Source organism: Muntiacus reevesi, chromosome 4 (assembly GCF_963930625.1).
Source record: "Muntiacus reevesi chromosome 4, mMunRee1.1, whole genome shotgun sequence".
NCBI lineage: Eukaryota > Metazoa > Chordata > Mammalia > Artiodactyla > Cervidae > Muntiacus > Muntiacus reevesi.
The window spans coordinates 97,175,585-97,197,896 of record NC_089252.1 but is presented as its reverse complement, the minus strand read 5'-3'; the positions used below and the strand labels follow the sequence as shown (position 1 = coordinate 97,197,896).

The following is a 22,312-nucleotide window of genomic DNA, read 5'->3' as shown; positions in this document are numbered from 1 at the left end:
GGTTTCTGAAGAATTTAACAGGTTAAAAATGACTTCAGGGACGTGATTACAGAGCTTCAGGACAAATCTCACATACTGAGTAGAGACGTTTTTAAAACTTAAGTTTTACAGATGAGAAGACACTTACAGAGGTTCAAGCCCTTGCCTTCTGGCTAGTAACTGGAGAACAAGGCCCCTGACTCTAAGGCCCTTTAAGAAACAGGAACATCCGGAAGCCCATCACTTCCTCCCGTGCGTGCTGATGGTAGTAGCCTTCACCATTTAAACCCAAGTAAGTAAACGCTATTTCAAGGCCACTGCTATTTTCAAAATGTGAGCATTACTCATTTTAACCTTTTCTTTTTTCACAATCGTTCTGCACAGGACAACTGTCTTCATTCGAGTGAGCATTTAAAAAAGTACACTTGTTCACACTTTATCATCAAAGGTCCCGTTTCTATTCTCATGAGTTGAAAGTCAGCAGGGTTGTATTAAGAAACTGTTGTAAACCTGAGAATCATAAGTAAAAATATATATATATATATATATATATTTTGATACTTGCAAATGAAGAGCTACTGCCTATTAACCTGCTCAGTAGGTTAGAAGTTAAGACACTCAATTAGGCTCAGAAGTCAAGAGACTTCTTATGTGACTCAGATGTGGCAAGAGGGGGGGTGGGTTGAAAAACCTATTTTGCATTGATTCTTTTATGAGTCAGAATCTGATCCAGTGTAATATCAGAAGGGGAGTCTTGATTCAGGAAACCACTGAAACACAGGGTGCAAGTCAAGGCTTTCAAGTTGAGAGAAGGCTCCTGAACATCTGCTCTGGAGCGCCTGACAGGGTGCGGTACACACCCTCCTTCACTTCGCACTGGTTGCCACATCCCACAGATATAAAGGACCAAAAGAACAAAATGGTGTGCCTACAGAAAAAAAAAAAAAAGAGAGAGAGAGAGAATCTAACAGAGCAAAGCTCTTATCAGGCTTTACTGGAGCTTTTCTAAGCCTAATAGAAAATTCTCTCCCTCAAGAAGTTCTTCACTTCTCCAGAAAAGTGGTGGGGGAGGGTCTGACAAGACTGACCCTCCGGCAGCCTTGAGTGACAGCCCTGCTTCCTCGCTGGGGAATGGAGGTGGCCCTGAATCTGCCACCCATTTCTGACAGGGTCTGTCTGCCAGGCAGCCATGGAAACTGTCAAAATCACAACCTAAGGGTTTCCTGTGCTTGGTCCTACAGGATAAATATCCTGCTAGGAAAATAAGCAGGAATTCATGAAGTTCTAGATTAAGCACAGGAAAACAAGTTTCGGTATTACTGTACTCTCCGAGTTTTGAAATACTCCTTGGAGGCTACCCAGGAGACAAGGGCGTTGGGTAGATGAGGGGGGTATGCAGAGTTTCCTAAACATATCTGGCCACAAAGACCTTTTCTTGAGGAGCACCTCAAAAGCCTAGGCCAAGAAATGACAAACTGGCTCACAGGCCAGTTTCCTGCTTTTGTAAATAAAGTCTTAGGGGAATACAGCTACACTTGTTCATTTACCTATTGTCTGTTGCTGCCTTAGCACTACTGTAGAGTGGAGAGCTGATACAGATTGTGTGGCTTGGAAAGCCTAAATATATACCATTTGGTCTTTCACGAAAAAGATTCCTGACTCCTTGTCTAGATTCCTATGGAATCCACTTTGGGAAATATCAATTCCTAGGGGTAAAACCACTAAAGTAAGATACACAGTACAAATATCATAGGCAGGTTTATATCCCATATTGCTTATCTATCTTGTGCAGTAAAATGAAGATTTCATTTCATGAAACATTTCTCAACCTCTTCCCCGCTCCCCTCCTTGGACAAGGAGGGTATGAGCATCATAGTTGTGAGTAATGTGTTTGCTCGCCGTCCATGTAAACAATGGAACACCATAAGACACCATTAATCCATTTCTGTATGACTCTCCAGCCATTTGCACCCAAACTCCGATAGTATCAAAAGAGGTTTCCTTACTTGACTGGTTCCCATGACTCCCGCTCAAAGCCCCTGTGAATGGATTGTGCAATTGAGGACTCCATCAAATCCACATATCTAACCACAAGTGGGGCAAACAGGTCTTGCAGGTGTCTGTGAAATTTTCCATTGCACAAATTATCTAGAACAGATAAGCAAAAGCTCAGTAAGAATCCATGGTAGCTTTATCAGCATACAACGTTGACACAGAGAGGACTGTTTTCTCTTTTAAATATACTGCTTCTTAAAAAGCCAAAAAGGAGGAGGAAGAGGACGAAGATGAGGAGGAGGAGGATGGGAAGAAGGAGGAGAAGAAGCAAAGCAAAAGGTACATGAATGGCATCATGCTTCAATCTGCGTGGAAGGATAATGGAATTCAAAAACCTTTTACTCGTTTGTGTCACTCTCCAGAAAAGGGAATAAAAGAATGCCCCCTTAAAGAACAATAAAAGCAAAAAGTGGTACTTTTTTTTCCGTTAGGTTTTCTTTATACCTGCTCCCTTTTCCTCCTTGTGCTACCAGGAAGAAAGAATTCTGTATCCCTTCTTTCCTTCATCATTCTCTCTGAGGAGGACGGTCTATTTCATGGCTATGTGGTGCTCTAAGACACTCTGAAACACTTAGGTGTTACTTAGTCTGAAATTGTTTTTCATCTAGGAAGCATCTCTTGATTAAAAATTCAAAATGTGTAGAGCTGAAGTTAATTAGCTTGTTCAAGAGCAAATAAAACACACGGGCATGGGCACCCCTTTCTCACTGAGCTTGGGTTTTTCTGCCTAGTGAAGAGAGGGCTTCCTGCAACATGATGCTTGTTGGAAGAAAGGGAATTTTATCAGCTGTAACCTCTTTTTTTTTCTTTAAAGTAATCATAAAACTCGGAAGAACTGTGTCCAATGTGTAGCCTGCCTGGGATAAATACATTTGGATCATCAGTTATCTGCACACTACTTAAGAAAGTCAAAGAGTCAAAGATGATACATACAGTCAGTCCGGAGAAAATCATTCAGCAGCTGAAACAGTGGGAAGCTGTCCCACGTGTCTGGGGGCTGCACTTCCAACGCCGCATCCATGTCCACTGCAAAGAGTGACAGGAACGTCTCGGCATGTTCCACCATCAAGTCTGACCACCACGCGAAGGCCTTTGAGATGTGGCAGAAAAACAACAGATAAAGAGGCGATGAGCTTTTTGTCTCCGACCTAAGATGTGAAGTCAAGCCCTGGATGTTAAAGACTGACTGTGCATCCAGCAACGTTTGGTAATTTTATTGTAAAGAGAACAGCACTTTGGGATAGAGCTGGGCCTCTACGTGGCCCAGGGCAATAGTTTTCATGATTCCAGGCCTGCTTTAGAAATCTGCAGCTGCAGAAATGACAAGCACAGAACTTCTGTTCAATTTACAATAACTCAGTACCTTTTGAGTCATGCTCTTTATTGCTCTTGTTGACTAGTTCTTGCTCTAAAGTATTAGAATTTGGGAGTTTCTTCACTGTGTTTATGGGTTTTCTGCTGGTCTAACTTGAAAATTGATAATTATTGTTTATTATCTCTACGCATCTGGGGCCTAATTGTCTGTGGTTTCGTACAAGCTCAGCAACTCACGTTTTCCCTACACGTTGGAAATGTTACTCCTATTTCATACCAAGGCAAAGGAAACCATTGTTGTATTGTCGCAAAACTTTTGAGCTGAAATCTCTTTAAGCAGGGAGCCTCTGGTTTTGCATCCTGTCTATAGGAAAGATCAGGCTTTAAGCTACGAGACACTCAGTAAGATTAGGACTTACTTTTCTGAGGGCTGGACACATATGTACATTGAAAACCAAAAATATCAGTGAAGTAACTCATTTTCATGCACATGGGTCCTTGGAAATCATTGTGCAGGGTCTCAGAGGTGACATTCACATCAGATGGGCCAGATGTGAATGCAATTCAAAGGCATGCATGCATGTTGACTAATCATTTCTGGCAGGGAGCATGCAGAATGAGTGGCAGTGTCAACAGGCCCCCTTTTTATCCCCTTTTGCTGATTTCAAAGAGAGCAGAAAAACAAAAACAATTTGCCAGCCCTTTTTATTCCCCTACCTCCCCACCCCGTGCCATAAAGTATTTACATGGGAAACACTTTCCAGAGCATTCATCGAAAAAAAGATGGGAAGGCATTTCAAAACATGAAAGATGATTATGGAAATAATTCCATAAATAAAAGAGGTTGTTCAATGGCCAAGCTCTTCTGTGACCTCTTAGTTATCTGGGGATATTCTAACAGCCACCAGGAGGCAGAATAGGGGTCCACCTCTCTTCTTTCATGAGATTTCATTTTACTTACTTCTCCTTTATCAACATGTGGCTGGTTTGCAAATTAAATGGAAAAAATCAAGTCATGGACCATTCTGCAAGGGCAGCTTGACTGGAAATAGACACCTGCTGTTTCCATTTTAACTTACAGTAAAACCTCAGTGATTCAGAGTAAGGGAAGAGAAGAGATGCTAGTCTGTCAGCAAAAAACCTCAATTACTGGGCTTTCTAAAAAAGAACGATCATTTAGCCGCTTTTCAAAGCAGTCTATACCCGGGAGACCAAGTACAAAGTATTCATTGATTAGCTATCACTAAGCGTATGGTAAACTTAAAAGTATTTTTTAAATTTCAAATAATTGTAGATAAACTGACTTATAAATTGAAGTAAAAGAGATGGGAGCTTTAATTTCATAGATCCTGGGATAAAACTTGGAAGAAGAGCCTTTAGAATTTCTAGAGAAAGTTGAGATCATGTCAAACATTTTACTAAAGAGAAATTAAAAGAGCCACATCTGTAGTTGAATTGTCACAAATTAGGAGGAATTAGGTCTGAATCGATGAGATTTTACTGCAGTTTTACCACCTGAGGATGACAGCCCTGGGGTTTGGGGCTTGTTTCACTGACTACCTGGCTAAATCCAGCCGAGGGAGAAACCCTCCACTCCTCCCCCCAGAGCTCTCCTAGCCATCTGCCTTCTAGGCAGAGACCTTCTAAACACTCAAACTTGCTAGAGTTCCACTGCTGCACCCAACCCTATGTGGAGGGCTGATTCTCATCAGTTCTGATGGAGGATATCTGCAGTAATCACAAAGGCGCATCGAACACTGGCTGCTACTTATGCTTTAGTCATTTGTTTCCCTTCACATCTTCAGAGTGAGTTCAAAAGAAGAGTAACTGGGGAGACTGAAATGCCTTCCCAGACACAATCTGGCTCTAGGGTGACAAGAAAACAAAACAAAACAAAACACAAAATGAAACAAAACAAAAACTAATCCTAAATGCCTAAAATAAAAATTTTCTCAGACCAACCTCTTATCTGGTTCTTACCAGCTTTACTGAAAAGTTGCAAACCAGAGGCCTTAAGAAGCACCCATTTTTAGTCTCTACAGAAAATTTAGCCCCTTGTTAGAATCTGATAAATTGTTGAGAAATTATCTACAGTTGTTATATTAATAATCATATAGATTGGCAGCCCTATGAAGAACAATGACTACTACAATATGAATTATTACCATTAATATCTGGCAGAGAAACCTGGTATTCTAGTGAAGGAAGAGAGATTAAATAGGGGGGTTGTTGGAGAAGAGAAGTCCAAATTTATTTTTCTATACCCACAGTAATTCTTTCAGAACCTCATAATCAAACTGACTCACTGAGAAGAAAAAGATTTAATCACCAAAAAAGCCATTTCTTAATTTTAATCAAATGAACAGAGTCTGTGTACCTGGACTGGGCAAGGCAAAGGTTTAAAATAAAATAACAATGACATCTATATTTACTTTATACTTGCTCATACAGGTGAATGGTATTTTTGTACGTGTCTATGGGTGTCTAAAATCTTCAGAAATCTTTTCCAAAGACAAGAAGGAGTTGTACTTTGGGTTCTAGATACTTACCCAGCGTTTTTCATTATTTAAAGGCAAAGATGTACACTTCAGGAGTATGGTCAACCACACTGAACACACTCTATATTTTCTACACAAACTACATGTATATATGTACCCCTATGTGTACCACAATACATATATACATATACATACGTATACATAGAGAGAGAGATTGGGAAAGTGAAGTTAACAGTACATGAAGGTATAATTCCTGTGTGTGTGCAGGTGTGTATATGCACATAACTTAGGCTCTGAGAGCAGAATTATGTTGTAATTTAGACATTTGGGTGACAACTGCTACCATATACTGCATGTGTGTGTGCACATGACAATATTCTTAGCTGGTGGGGATTGTGTTTCCTCCTGAAATATTTAATTACTTTATATTGGAATTCAAAGTAGTTTTAGGGATTACTGACTTCTGTGAGGGAGGGGATCCCATTTGTCACTTTTATTAGTGTGGTGCCACGGAACAGCATGATGGCTAAGGTCCAGCTAAGATTCATGCTTAGGATTTACTGATTTTCTAGAGTTCACTGGGCATCTAGAGAAGATGGCAGTGAGTACTGGTCAGGAGGAAAAAAATGTCATCCTTTATCCTTTTGGCAGCAAAACCTCATCCTCTCATCCTCAGTGTGCCAGGGCAAATTTTACTTCTTTAGTTGCAGCTAAGGGTCCCTTGACCAGGCGTTACCCTGAAATCAGCTGGACAGTTTAAAAAAAATCACCAGGGCTGAGGGAAATGCCTCTGTGCTCACAGACGGGTAGTTTTTGATCAACTGAGTAATGCGGTTTTGTGACTGGGTGAAAGGACTGATTTCAGAAATAAACCTCTACATTTATCAAAAAGCAAACTGGGCCTCTGAATTCCAAAGTATACCAAAGTTTTCATTCCTTACTTACAAAGTCACTAAATGAGAACAGAACTGAATTTATTTCTGCCCTATTTATGAATGGCTTTTGAACACGTAAGATTCAAATATTTCTGTAATGATGGTTATGAGGGTGGTTTAAGATGGTGATTAGTACTGAGTGAAGAAGGGCTTTTTGGAAAACTTGGGAAAAGAGGCTTCTTTGGAATATCAACTTCTCTTTGGTACCACTTGTGAGTCATTTGGGAAAATGACTCCTCTCTCAGATTGCAGTAGCCTCAGAAAATAACTTGATTAAATCAAGCATATGTGTCCATTTCCTTCTTCAATCATTCACTGAAAGAAAACCATCTGCTTTGTATCCATGTCTTCAAAAATCTGGTCTGAAATATTGGGAAAAGCCTCAACACCCAAATCAGTAAAGGACTGACCAGATTCCCTCCATGCCTCTGGAGATGATTCTGTGGACACCCAGAAAGAACATACTTACCATCACAATGAACCCCAGATGCCCCCATCTGAAAAGAACATCACATAGGATAGAGTAGAATAAAAAACTCTAGCCCAACTTAATTTTCTGTCTGAAGGTGTCTACATTTGGAGGGTGCTGACTTGGCCCCTCTTCTCACTCCTGGCTGTGCGTTTGCTCGGTGTTGCAGGAGTTAGTTGTACCTACCTCAAGGGGTCTTCACCCCATTCTCAGTGAGGGTTTGGGGGACATCATGATTCGTTGGCACTCTCTCTATATATAAATACTGTATATATGGTTCACATACAGACAGTTGTAGAGGAAGATTAGTATCACTCTGGCTAGCTACTGGTAACTAGGCTCGGTACTCATCTGCTGGGATGAAGGTAAGTACAGACGGACAGAGGAGCTACAACACGCTAAGGGGACAGAGTCAAGGCAGCTAGGAGGCGTGTGTTGGGATGTAACCGCAGTCACTGTTAAGTATATCAATTGCTTCATGCACGCACAAGAGAATCACCCACATTGACCCTGCCATGGAAGGCCACTCATTTCACAAGCAGTCCACTGGAAATTGCTGTTACATTCCTTGGGTCGGTGTTAGGAAGCAGGGGCACCGGGAAAAGTCCCATTAGAAGACATGGTACTGGAAGGGCATGCACAGACTATAAAAGCAGGTGGCTGACTCATTCATGTGGGTCACATACCTCTTTCCCCTGCCACGATCAGCCAAGATTGAGTGGAACAGTAGAAAAACAGGGAGGAAATTTAAATATGCAATCAGGCATTAGTTGGGATGATTGTCTTTATGGTGTATTATTTAACTATACTGCTGATTTTCATTTACTCATGGGAATTAGCATTTTAGGTGCCTTTGACATTACTTTTTTTGATGCCCTCTTTTCCCCCTTGTAGATCTGGTTGGAGGGGAAGAGTGAGCATGAGTGAGGTTTTTTAAATACGCGATTTTAAGAGAAATGCTTTTAAATCTCAGTTTTGAAACAAGTGGTGTAACAGTTTGATCATAAGGAAATCTTGGAATCTTTTCTTGGAAGGGGTGGGTTGTTTAAGTCCTTACAGGTTTTGGATTGAATTAGCCTCTAAATCCCTCAGTGTATAATTATCAAAATAATAATTTTGACAGTGGCTAGTTAAAAAAAAAAGTAAGCTGTATTTATTAAGATGTAGGTTGGAGAATCAACAAGTTGAACAACACAGAATAATTTGTTTCTGTCACTGAGTTTAGCAACCCAGGTCATCTGAGATTAACAAATGAAGACTCTAGGGCGAGTAGACTAAGTTACAGAGATAAATTCAAAAAGACGGCTCTCAATCCACACACCAAATAAAATAAATCAAAACAACAGTGGTAGCAACAGAAACAGCCACAAAAGACCAAAAAGTATTTCATATGTTCCTGAAAATAACCATATGCTGCTTGAATAATTATCTCAAAGATATACTCACCTCTTTGGCTTGTTGCTAGAAATATTTGAAAACTCAAGCTGAAACGTACATCACACAACCCACTTTTTGGCTGTTTTAAACAACCCTGTAAAGGATCCTCCTTGCAAAAGGGCCACTTCCAGTTGCTTCACAAGGTCAGTTAAAAGAAAATGGGAGTTAAGACATCGTATTCACAAAGTTGCCAGTAGAATCAGTCGTGCAGGATCTTCTGAGGAACAGAGACCCGGCCCCCCTGGCACCCGCTTACCTCTGCGTGGTGCTCTTCGTTCTGCTGGAGAACTTCAATGACTAGTTCAGCAAGACGTATTGTATCTTCCAGCTTTTTGGCAGGAGTGATTAACCGGCCTACATTTTCTGTAGTACAAGAATTTGTGTTAAAATTCAGTGAAAGTGGTGGGCTAACTTTGTGGCCATTAGAACTAGTGGATAAGAAATTCCAAAGATTATCCCTTTTTTTTTTTCTAAGGTTTCATGCAAATGTTAAGTGCCATATAATTAGTAGTAAGCAAACCAGAAAGCCATTTTATTATTATTATCACCATCATTATTATAATACATACTAAGAAAAAGCAGTGCTCCAGCTTCCAATTTGCTTATTAAAGCTGTATGAAGACTATGACAGCCCGTTACAAATTTAGTGACATTTTGTACACATGTTCTTTAAAGACAGCATAAATGGACTATCGTATATCCCTCTCTAGGCAGTGTTTGTGCTACCTGAGTTGGGAAGATGGAACAGAAGCTTAGTCTTGATTGCTGCTCCATCTGTTTCCTGGCTTTGTCCCTAAACAATACAACAGCACTGTTTTTCATTCAAGGTCTGCATGTTTAACAGGTATTGGAATGTTCATTTTAAAAAAGCAGACTTAAAGGTCTGGCAGTTTTAAGTTGTCCAGGGAAGAGACTGAGAATCAATGGACATTCCTAGGCCATCAGATAGAAAGTAGGATAGAATTTTTAAAAGAACATAGGGTGTAGAGTATTGGATGAAGTGGTTTGTTCCACTGGTTTCTACAAGGGAAATTTTATCAGTGAGATGGCAACAATGCGCTTTAGGTTCTACTGTGTTGAAGGGGTTTTATTGCATGTAAGAACAAGCTGAACCCTGGTTTCCAAACTCTGGTTTTCGTTTTATCCTTTATAGAGCTAAATTCATGAAGGTTTGGCAATGTTATTATGTTACAAAGAACTGTATTTTTTTTTCCTGTTGGGGTGGGGCAAAGAGTAATATTTGAAACAAAGATTTCCTAAGCCAATGAAATGGCCTGAATTCAACCAGTTGAAACTCACAGGTGAACTTGTAGTTGGTGCTCAGACCCCTTCCAGTCTTGAAGCCTGAGTCATCTATAGCCCATAGTGTATAACAGCAATTAGGATCCTTTAGCACAATTCCACAAGGAGGGTATACGTGTGCACGAAAGGACTGCTGAAAGTTATTTCAATCTCCTCATCTGAAGCAGATAGGTTTTGACTTCAGGGTTTTACTTGCCAGAGAAGGTAACTCAATACTTCACAGGAAGGGCTGGTGTGCTGTTGGTGGTTTGGTTCTGTGTGTTTCTCAGGGGAGTGGTAAACAAAATGGTAGGACGTGGCTAATTTAAAAAGAAGAGAAACAAGTGGTTTCTCATAATATTTTCCTAATTTTTTGTGCATTTGTTATATAGGTGATGAACATGGAAGATGATTAATAATGTAGGATTTAACAACAAGAAAGAAAAATTCTGTGAAACACTATGCAAAAGGAGTGGTCCAGCCAATGGGAACTATGAATGATGGATGGGGTTGGTCAGTTAATTGAGGTGGTACAAGTTTCACTCTAACAAGGCCTGATGACTGGTGTGAAAATGAGTTTTTTGGAATCAGGCCAACAGAATGCTCCGTTGTCTCTGCCAGGTTCAGGTGGAAGTGTGGCTGCATAGAAGGTCGGGGCTTGAAGGTGGGAGCTGTGGGGAAATAAATCTGCAGATTAGACAGAGAATCTCCAACCAGATAAGATGTGCACAGCTCAGGGGCTAACATCTCACTGCCTGGTCCTCAGCAATAATACCTGGAGAAAAGACTGAGTGATGGGTTTGATACCTGTGCTTCTGTGGTGCCTGGTCTGTTTGTAATTTCACAAATGGACTATCATAATTTCATTAGTAGACTTTCAGGCATTTCTAACAAACATACTGTGTATATATGTTGAGGTAATATGTGTAGAGTGAGGTATTTGCATTTTGATAGTAAATATGCACAGGCTACTTTTTTGTTAGTTGATATTCACATTTACACATCAATTTGCAAATTCCTCATCCTATGCTTATTACCTGTTCGACACATACACCCACATACACACATCACACACTTACATACATTTTCTAGTAACCAGACAAGCCTGCACATTAATACAAATCTGCAGGAAATCCCACTTGGGGCACATCTTTGAAATCTCTTACTTACAAAACAGAGAATAGTATCCTTTTGGGCAGAACATTTATCGAATCTAGGGAAATTCTAGATGTCCATGACACATGATGCAGTAGTGGAAATCATTCCCATCAATATTTTTATGTACTTTTATTTCAAAGATGTAAATGATTTTTGTGTTGGGAAAAATCCAAGATGCATAAGCTAGGATCACCTGAAGATTTGTTTTAATATGCAGTGCTCTGATATTGACTACCATATATATCAATAGATACACATAAAGTGTACATGTGCACACAATCTTCCTGTGAGTGTGTACACTTGTACGCAAATATGTGTATGCCTGATGTATATATACAGACAGTATGTTTAATAAAATCTTTTGCAATTTTGCTTTAACCAGCAACCATTTCATGTAAGTAGGTTAAGTATGCTTGAATCTAGAATATTTGATCTTTCAATGAACCCATGTAGTCAAACTTTCATTTATTATTAATTAGCTTCAATTGCATTATCTGTAGATCAAGCTACTATATTGAGACACGACTTTTATTTTTCTCTTACTTGCACTGTTGACTCACTAGTTAGTAAAAATGGTACTAAAATCAACTTGTTTAAGATGTTGTCTTTAAAGAAAATATTGTGCAAAATCCTGTAGCCCCTCTTCCATCCCCCCAACAGAGATCAAGGAGAAATTTGTGCTTAGAAATGATTTTTTTGGGGGGGGTTCATGTCTGCTGTCTGCAATATCTGGAAACATAACTGCAATATTCCTATCACCCAATCTTGTACTAGCTGGAGCACTGACACAGGGGAACTAAAAATACAATATACTTAGTAAACATTTCATACAACAGAATTGAAGCTCATAACATAGAAAAAAAATCATCATGCAAAATGTTATGCAACAATGTTATTTTGTGCTGACACTGAGATTTGAAAATGTTGCATATGTCAGACAGAGCTAGACAAAAAAAATGTGGACATTTGGAAATAATGCTCTCTTTTCAAGTCTCTCAAAACCTATGGTGTCAAACTTGAGAGTCTGAGCCTCAGGTTAGTATGCTAAACAAAATTTCCAGAGAAATGAACAGAAAAGCAAACTAAACTAGAAAGCTGTCGCATAAAGGAAACGTAAAAGTTTACAGTACTTGGTTTTGGCCTAGGCATGCCTTTGAGCCTCTGATATAACATGCTGGTCTGCGTTTGGGTGGGTGGAGGAGGCCCAGGAGGTGGCGGGGGAGCTGCTTGGGTAGGTGAGGAGAGACGGTTAAAAAAAAAAAAAAAGTAAAGAGACAAAGTGACTATCACAAAGGTGACAAGTAAGATGACAAACTCTGAAAAGAACAACCAAACGAGCAAAAATGATCACACACGAATTGAGAGCTGCTGCTTTCCTGGTGTGACTGCAGCGTTACAGAGGTGTGACACCGCCTGTCGAGGGACGGGACTCTTACCACCATACTGAGACACTCAGAGGCAGAATGCCTTCATCCCGATGGGAACACATGGGTGATGGTGGCGGTACCACTGACCGAAAGAAGATAGACTTCTTGTACAGTGAAGCACACCTAAATGTTAACAGCTGCTTCCTCCTTCCAGATGTCCAGAAATAGCACGTGATGGCAACATAGTTGGGAGATGTGACTTCTCATCCTCAAGAGGGTACTTAACTTCCTATGGAACCTTCTCCCCTCTACGTAAGCCTCTCCAGGCCTCAGCTTCCTCCTCTATAAACTGAGAATATTAACGTCTTCTTTTTGTATAACTTGAGGGGTTGCCAAGAACAGCAAAGAAAACAATGCATGGGATGGATCTCTGTAAAGCTTCAGGTGCCTACAAATCTTCACTGTTATCTCCCACGTGGTGAGAAGACAGGAATTAATTGCTTTGCAAAAGCAGATGAAGGGCCATTATTAGTTCAATTGAGCTGGGGAATATTCTTGCTCCCTTTGTGGAATTTCAACATGTCAAAATCTGTCATTTTGCGGGGAAAAAAAAAAAGTGTGGTATCTGATTGTTTCCAGCTCATTTAATTATTTTCAATTTGGAATTCTCATGGCTTTTATATTGTGGGTTGAATCATATATAAAAACTTGCCAGCTTATCAAATATGTTACTTGCTATTCCAAATGTTAGAATACGGTAATCAGCACTTGACCCATCTGTCATGTGGTTTTACAGTATCAGCACAGCAAACATCCTATAACAATAGCCTCTCCTTCAACACAGGCGCAGAGCACTATCAGCTTCTGCCGTTCTCTCTCTGTAATGAGTGTCTCATTAACCTCGGACCTGGTCCTTTCTCATGGTTTTCATTTATAAAGCAAGCTGTATGGTGAGGGGACATTCTACATTGCCAAGTCTGCTTCTTGGTTTACTTGAATTTTTCAATTGGGAAAATGAAGTTTACTGCAGGCTTATAGGAAATGGAATTCTAGCAGCAATAATAAAAAATACAAGAAATAAGGATAAATATAATATCCTGGCAAACCATCTCTTAAAAGCAAAAGTTGATATCATCCTTTTCATGTGGGATCACCTCAAGGTTTGAAATGAAGGACTAAAAAAATATTCTATCCCCCAGTCTCCTCTTATTTAAACTTTTTGTTTGGGGAAGAGTGTACGTAAATAGACATTTTAAAAAAATCAGTTTTAAATGACAGCTATATAAAGGAAGGCACTTACTAACCTCTTCTTTATAAAAAAGAATTCTATATTTTATGTCTTGTTAAAATCTGCTTTTCCACCTACAGCAGGGTGCAAAGTTGGGAGCATTTCTGGTAACACCTCTTCTGGTTCTCTGAATGAATGTGTATTACCCGAGTGTGTAATTCTTAGGGAAACTCCTCATTTATTCTTTCCCAGATAACAGAACCTATGTAAACCACTTCATAAGTCACTTTATAAAACAATGAAACTCCCCAGGGCGGATCCGTAACCGGCAAGGCACCAGATACATATTTCAGCTCAATGGGTCTCAACGAAAATTCGTAAAGGGATTCCCTCCTGCCAACTGTCTGTCCAGAATTCTGACAGTGAGGTTTGCCACCATAGAAAAACAAGCTCCCTATTTTTTTCCCCTTCACAGAGCAAAACAAAAACATCATACCTTGGTTTCCAACTTCATTTACCCAATTACCATTGCTCATGTTTACACAATTAAATCTGCTTGTCTTCCAGAGAGGGAGTTAAATGTGACTGCAGAAAAATAAAAAAGAGAATTCCTCTGCAGGCTCAGCTAAGCAAAGGAAGAGAGGCATCCAGGAGCAAGAGATTCTCCAATAGCCCTTAAATAACCTGACCAGCTCTGACTCCAGCAAGCCAGTTAACTGCCAGTTCCAGAAACATTGTATGAGAAATGGATATGGTTGATGGAAAGCACACTTAAAACCAAGTTCCAACCTATATATGTCTTGCTAAAGATGCCAGTGTTTGTATTACCTTATTACTGACAATAACTATCCTGGAGCAATTCACTAGGATTTGGAAGTAGGGATGGATAAAAGCTAGAGTGGGAAGAGAAAGCCAAACAGATAGCCACAACATGCTTCCCAGAATACGCTGCCTACCTAAAACAATGGCTCCACGGACCACACATTTCAAACAGGGTCATAATTCAATGTAACTTCTTCAGTGGGGCGGGCAGGCCATCATGTATACTTGGTCCCCTGTATCTTCATCTCTCCCTTTCAGAAGATTTCATTTTTAGGGCAATATAAAGTATATGTTACTAAAGACCAGTAGATGAGTCACTAATTGTTTACCCTTTTTATTGAAGCCATCTTTGACTTCTCCCCATAACGACATGGGTGGCGTGGCCTGTCCAATCTACCTCTACTGTGCCTCTTGATTTTACCTCCCACTGTACGAGACCATGTGGCTATACTCTTGCTGACAAAGTAGACGTCCAACTCACGTCTCATCATCTCCACCTCAACGGTTGCTAAAGACTCCAAACCAGCCTTTAGTTCCTTCCCTCCCTGTAGTTCATTGCTCACGCAGCATCCACAGTGGTCTTCATACAGCACACATCTGAACCTATCATACTCTTGCTCAAAAGCCTTTAAGAGACTCCCTACCATGCCTCCCCCCAGCCCCAAGAGTTATACCTTCATAACAAAGACTCAACTCTTCTGATGATACCTCTACTTGAGCTCTTATGGTCCTTGACGTTGATATGCATGTTTGTCTTTCCCTGTACCCACTGAATTCTGTATTTCTAGGGACTAGTACAGTACCTGGTCCAGAGCAGGAAATTCTCAGTGGATTCAGCCCAATGGTGTGCTTTCATGGAAAACCAAATATTCTGTGGTTGCAATATGCATAAAAACCATACGGGCAACTTTCGTCTCTTAGCCAAAGCTCCTGGTTATGGAGCAAAGGCATGTAGCTGAATTTCTGAATAGCAAACATTGTAACTTCTACTTGCAAACCAGAGAAAAACTTCACAGATGTTTTAATGCAATGAAAAATGATTTAAGATAATGAGAAATCTTTGTATTCAAGTTAAAATATATTATATCCACAAGAAAGAAATAATGCTATTAAGATACACACACACACACAGATATATATATATATATAAATATAGACACACACACATACACATACATACATATATATATATATGTTTTTTTTTTTTCTCCAATTTGGTATCTTTATATCCAAGGTCAGCCTTGTCCTCGAGACTGAGCAGTTGTACCTAAGAAAAGTAAACTTAATTCTGGCGAGACATAATAGTGGATATCTACTATTCTTGTATGTGCAGTTGCCTTGCTTAGAACTGCCTCTCTTCCACTCTATGCGGCTTTAGTGGGAATGTTAAGCAATGAGTTCTAAATAGGAGCAGCCATGTGAGCCAAGCCAGGGCAACCATAACACCCCACATCATCACGGGTATTATGATTGGCTCAGGGACTAACACGTGACCCAAGCCTGGCCAATAAGAGTGTTCTCTAGAACTGTATACAGTTTCATAGAGAGGAAACCTCTTTCTTCATTGTGCCTCAGCATCTGGGATAAAAACCTGGTGATATCTGTGGCTATTTTGCCCCTAACCCCTGCTGTCATGACAGTCACATTAAAGAAGACTGACAGCAGCTGGAGAGATCAAGACACAGTAAAAGCCTTTATTTCTGAGTCCGATCCCTCCATGCATTTCCTAGCTACACAGGCCCAAAATGACCTTTTCTTGCTTAAGCTACTTATGGTGGTGGTGGTTGTTTTTGAACACTTGCTCTAGTAAGACTACTTATTTAATAGTACTATTAAATATTCACCCAGTCCCCAAATAAACTTTCACTTATATGGTTGTGGGTGCTCTAGGACAGACTCTGGGACATCTGGCTGGACGACGAGTAGGCCTTCAACAAGGCTGAGGGACATCCCAGGCAGTTCTCGGGGAATCAGCCCTGGGCGTCCAGCTCATCCTCCTCCGCCATGCATCAAGGACCCCGGCCCAGGTGAAATCCCTGTGTACGGCATTCCTGCAGCATCCTGCATCTCCTTCTACAACACAGTCTCCAGATGAAATCACTTGTTTTACTGCCTGTCCTCTCCCTGAGAAGTTTATTGGGAGCTGCCTGAGGGCAAGGGACCTGGGCTGCTTTTTCTCACGGCTCCCTTCCCTGGTTCCTGATCCAGTTCCTGGAACTCAATGGGTATTTAACATATGTGGAACTTGTAACATTTTCTTTTGAAATTTATGATAAAGAGATAAATCGGCTGCTTCTTATACTCCATTGACATTCAAACCGCAGCCCTTGCTGCAGCGGCTTCATCATCAGTGTGTTAGAAATGCAGATTTCCATGCCCCTCTCTAGACCTACCAAATCAGAATGTACGTTTTAACGAGATCCCCAGAGATTTGTATAAAGATTAAATTTTGAGAAACATTGCTTTCTGTTCCATTTCTGAAATCAAATAATATGTCTATATTGACACTTGGATTTTGGGGCTTCCTTTTAAATAATAATATACCAATAATGACATAATTTTATGTTTATAATAACATATATAAAACTTTGTCTCTATGGATAGATAGTAATGAGCGCGTATTATGTACCAGGCACTGTGCTAAGAGCTCTGTTGGAAATATATGTTTTAATCTTTGCAACAACACTTTAAGAGGAGGAAACATTATTAGCCCCTTTTACAGAAAACAAAGGGGCTTCCCAGGTGGTGCTAGTGGTAAAGAATCTGCCTGCCAATGCAGGAGGTATAAGAGAGAGGCAGGTTTGATTCCTGGGTTGGGAAGATACCTGGTGGAGGAAATGGCAACCCACTCCAGTATTCTTGACTGGAGAACCCCACAGATAGAGAAGCCTGGTGAGCTATGGTCCACAGGGTCGCAAAGAGTTGGACATGAGTAAAGCAACTTAGCACGCAGGCACAGAAAACAAAAGTGAGACTCAAGCAGGTTAAAGACTAATTGGAGCCAAGACTGTGTGATGTAAAGTTTTGACATAACAGATTCTGGGTGTTCAGGCTGGTCCCGGGAGACTGTTTTCTTGGAGCTGTGCATTTAGGATTCTGGTATGTGGATTCTGGAATCCCTCAACTGTCACACTAGAAACCAGTTACTAGGTCGTGAGTGGGGACAGTATCTCTTGAATGAAAGACATAGCAGCCTGGTTGGGGGGGGGGGGGGTCAGTGTGGGGGTGGGTGAAGGCCCAAAGAATGTGCAGGACCCCAGACAAGAGTTGCTTACTTGCCCATCTTATTTTGAAACTGGTTTCTTTTCTCTATACCTTGGTCTCCCCATCTGTCAAATGGCAGTTTGGGATCAAGTGATTGAGAAACCTGTTCTAATTTTATCACTAACAACCACAAGTCTTTCATAGTACAGAAGTTGAAAGTGTGGGCTTGGAATTAGGTTCATGTTCAAATTCTGTCTCTACAACTAACCAGCTGTGTGCCCTTGGGCAAGTTACTTAACATCTTTCTGTTTCATTTCTCTGCATTTCTACAAAGAACAGTGATTTTTTATTTCATGGAGTGTAAGAGGCACATTTGAACATTTCTGAAATTGGATGCATCTTACATTTGATGGTGTGTGTCACAATTTAGTTGGCAGCATTATTTTATTCTTAGGACTACATAAATTAATGGTGCATCTTATAATTGATGGCTTTTAGATTCAATGAAATATGGCAACAAAATACTTATAGAATTGTTGTGAAAATTAAATGAGATATGCATGTATCTACTTAGCACATACTAAATTCTCAATAAATGACAGTTGTTATCGTGATCGGCAGCATGTCTTTTTGTTCTGGGAGAAGAGATGTCAGTTTCATACTTATTGATTCATGGCATATTTTTAACACATCCTCTCTTCCTCCAGGATCTTCCTTGTTGAGAGTGTTTGAAACATGTTTCTCCCTGCCCTCCTCACTTTTCATAAAGTATAGATGAGATACTAGTCTACAGGATAATTCTGGCTTGGAAACCCTGGCTTATGTTTCACTGAAATAAGAAAGATGAAAAGATGAACATTTACTCCGTTGTGTAAGACAGGGTGTGTTAGATTGGCCTTGTTTTAGGAGTTTAGGATGGCCTGGATCTTGCTGAGATGGGATTTACCCTCACTGGTCTCTTGGGTGAGTGGCTCCATAATGTCTGCTGTTGAGTGTCACAAGCTTGCTTGTCTCTTTTTTTCTTCTTCAACTGGACTCAGACCTATAAGACTTGATGGAGACAGGGAAAGATACGGAACCTCACTACTACAGAATCTGCCTGAAAATCCTTTGGATAAATTTGACTTGCTCTAGAAGGTTTCTGTCATTTGGGAAGAAAAGAAAAATCCTCAGTTCTCTGACAATCTCAGGGGATCTCATTGCCCTCAGGAAGACTTCAAAGGGGAAAGATTTTGGCAATGATCTAGGCCCAGAAGACTGCTCTGACTTTGGTGGTTTTCCTGAAATAAAAGTTGTAAGTAATTGTGAATTTATCCACTGAATGAAAGGATATTATCCAATTGCTATCATGCTGGCTGGAAAGGCTGAATGGAGGAAAGAGACCCCTCCCCCACAATAAAAGAAAAAAAAAGCATGGTGTTTGAATTTAGAATGATGTGGGTTCAAATCCTGCTGAAGAGTGTCATTTATCCTTTCCAAACCTCAGCCTCCTCATCTGTAAGAAGGGCAGTAATGAAACCTTCTCAGTGGGACTAAGGTAACAAATTAATCAGATCCTTCTTATTAAGTCCTTAGCACAGTGCTTGGGCCCATGGGTAGGCTGTCTGTCTGTCTGGCTATAGATCTATTCTGCAAATCCTTGCTGTATTTGAAGGAAAAATCATACAAGTATTTAGCCGAGAACTGAGGCAAGCCAGCAATAGGGGTGTAGACTTTCTCAGAGATTTGCTGGGTTCAGAACATGTGACGGTTTAAATGGAAATGTATTTAAAATAAGAGAATTCATTTGCAGGAGTCACAGCTTTTCTTTCATAGAGTAACAGTCTTTTACATCTCTCTTTTTTTTTTTTTTTTGAGATACTGTAATTAAACTGAACATGCAATTTCTAATAATGCTCTCAGACAGAAAGCATAAGTCCACCAAAATGCCATCTGTAGAGTCCCGGAGCCTCGCAAAGCACAGTCTGACTGCAGGCTTCAGCAGCTGTCTGTTTGCACCTCGATTTTTGTATGGATAACTCCAGTTGTGCTTGGCCACCTCCACACAGTTAGTTTTGCACACCTATCTATGTATTCACGCTTTGTTCCCTCTACGGAAACTAAAAAGGTAGGGGGAGAGTATAAATAAAAGATGTAAAGATCAGGAAGGCAGTGATTATGATTTTGATTACAGCTGAGATCTACTTTGCCCAGAAGGGGCCTCGGATGTACCAAGCTTCAAACCCAACTCTGCTTTGATCTTAACTTTTAGGTCCCCTTTTACCTTCTCCCTCTCCTCAATCTTGTTTCTCTATCTCTGCCGGTATGGTTCTTCTGGAGTGCAAATCACCAGGCTGCCCTCTTGCTTAAAGAGCCTTACTGGCTCTCTGTCATTTTTGGATGGGAGACGTGGAATTTTTCTTGTGAAAACTGTCTACAGAAATTGGTACAGATTCCAGGTGAAGAACCCATGGACCATGAGAGACCATCTGAACTCTGTATTAGGAATGTACAGGGAGATCTCATCTGCCGCCTCTGTTGCCATCATCGGCACCCACTCCTGCTGTCACTTCAGCCTGTTGTCCAACCACACTGAGTTACAGAGTAGTTCAGAGTATGGCCTCTGCCTGGCCTCAGACTCTGGCTCTGCACGTAGGCTTCTAGGAACATGTTATTTAACCTCTGCATATCTTAGCTTGCTCCTTTCTAATATGGGAATAATAGTAGTAGCTATCTCACAAGAGATTTTGAGGCTTAAATGAGTGAATACATATAAATTACTTAAGAGTCATAGGTGGCGTGTAATACACACTGAATAAGCTTTAGCTATTTTTATTAATGCTATGGTTTTATGTATTTGCACATATTACTCTCTTTAGCTAGGAGGCCTCTCCACTTTTCCATCCCATCTCCTTTTCATTGATTCTATTTCATCTTTTAAGATGCAGTTCAAACTTGCCATCCCTGGAAAGACTTCTATGACTTTCCAACAATGCCTTCTTACACACAACTCTACACATTAGTGTTATTGAGTACAGAATTTGTAATTTACATTTAATTACCCAATGACACATATGCCCTATGAGGGTATCAGCTGTTTCTTCTTGTTTACACAGTCCCTGGTTTTACCAGTGTACCTGGCACACGGCAGGCTCCCACTAAGCACCTGTCAAATGAATGAATGAATGAATGGATAAATGAATATCTTCCCTTCCAGGAAGAGAAAAACTTGTATGCCTTGAACATAGGTTTGTGAGTCTCCAAATACTTATTACTAGCCTAGTGCTTGGCATGTGCTCAAAAATGCTTTCTGAATTGATCTGAAACACATTCAACTTTACTCAAATGATAATTATCTTTGGAGAAGTCTTTAGACCTTAAAACCACGATCCATACTATATATTTGTTCCAGTTTTCCTCAAAATAGATTCAGAAGTTTGGGGACCAAACAAGAAGAAAACTGCCATAGCCAGAAAACTTCTAAGGGCTTTCCTCTCATGAAACTTCTAGCAATGGCCCCCGTTTAGCCACCTGTGTGTGCATCCTGCCCCATCACATGGTACATACAAGAATAACACAGAGACGCCGCCTCTCTGCCTTGACTGATAAACATTCATCAAAGAACACAAACTTCTCAATAGAGCAGAAAACAGGAAAAAGAAATGAAAAACAAAAAGGAAGATTAGTTTGCTTCAGTCACTTTAAAAAGAAAAAATGTACATGAGGCCAAATCACTGGAGTCCTTGAAGCCAAAGATGAAATGAAGCTCCACAGCAAACCATAGTTCTGTCCCTTCGAAGCTTATGCCTTTACAGAAAGTCTGCTCTACAGAGGTCAACATCTTTTGGGCAAGAGATATAGTGAGACAGCACAAATTAACTCCTTAAGTATCACTGCAACTCCACATCAGTCTTTGGGAGTACATACGTTAAGGAGCTATCAAGAAACAAAAACAGAAACAAAAAACTAAATATGACTCAACAGTCCTGATAGTTTATAATGCATATACAATGGGTTCACCTGCATCCTTTTGATTCTCTATTTGAAAGAGAAAGCACAACAAGGAGAGAAGAGAGAGAGAAACAAGAACACATATGCAGGATTAATGAGCAAGTGAACCAAAATGCCCCCCACTTATGTGTGATACATGATATTGGAAAGAAAAAGTTGCCCTTGAGTTCCCACCGCCCGGAAGTGTGGGGGCCAGCAAAAAAAGGCTCCTTCACAGACGTGAAAAATGCTGCACAAATAGAAAATTAGTGAAATTAAGTTTTAATGTGAAATCAAGCTATGAAACATACATGAACTCTCCAGTGACAATTAAGTCATATGTTCTAGCCAGAGCTTAGAGGACGAGGACAAGTTCAAATCTTCAGAAAGAACAAGGAAAAGCTTCCCAACTTGCGCGAGAACAAACAGGAGGCGTATAAGAGCTCATTTCACATAGAAGGGACCACTTGTGTGATCTTCTACCCACAACAGTTTGACATCTTAAACATGGAAAAGAAAGCACGGTTTTGCCCCAACTGCCCTTTTCCTGACACCTAACACGCGGCTCCTCGCCTAGCTGCTATCTTTTGATTGTG

At 40.4% G+C, this 22,312-nt stretch overlaps 1 protein-coding gene across 16 annotated transcripts in view; it reads right to left on the bottom strand.

The window, feature by feature from the left end:
• CADPS (calcium dependent secretion activator) overlaps positions 1-22,312 on the bottom strand; it is a 465,663-nt gene that overhangs the window by 91,360 nt on the left and 351,991 nt on the right. For 7 of the 16 annotated variants that reach the window (XM_065935298.1, XM_065935306.1, XM_065935303.1 and 4 more), the window contains exons 18-23: positions 16,097-16,113; positions 10,503-10,512; positions 8,944-9,041; positions 7,937-7,945; positions 2,968-3,124; positions 1,986-2,127 (exon numbers count right to left, since the gene is read on the bottom strand). In XM_065935298.1, the coding sequence (XP_065791370.1) occupies positions 1,986-2,127; positions 2,968-3,124; positions 7,937-7,945; positions 8,944-9,041; positions 10,503-10,512; positions 16,097-16,113 (433 nt within the window). Of the gene's footprint in view, positions 1-1,985; positions 2,128-2,967; positions 3,125-4,309; positions 4,331-7,936; positions 7,946-8,943; positions 9,051-10,502; positions 10,513-16,096; positions 16,114-21,746; positions 21,765-22,312 lie in introns of all 16 variants that reach the window. The other 9 variants (XM_065935296.1, XM_065935299.1, XM_065935308.1 and 6 more) reach the window with 4 other exon arrangements.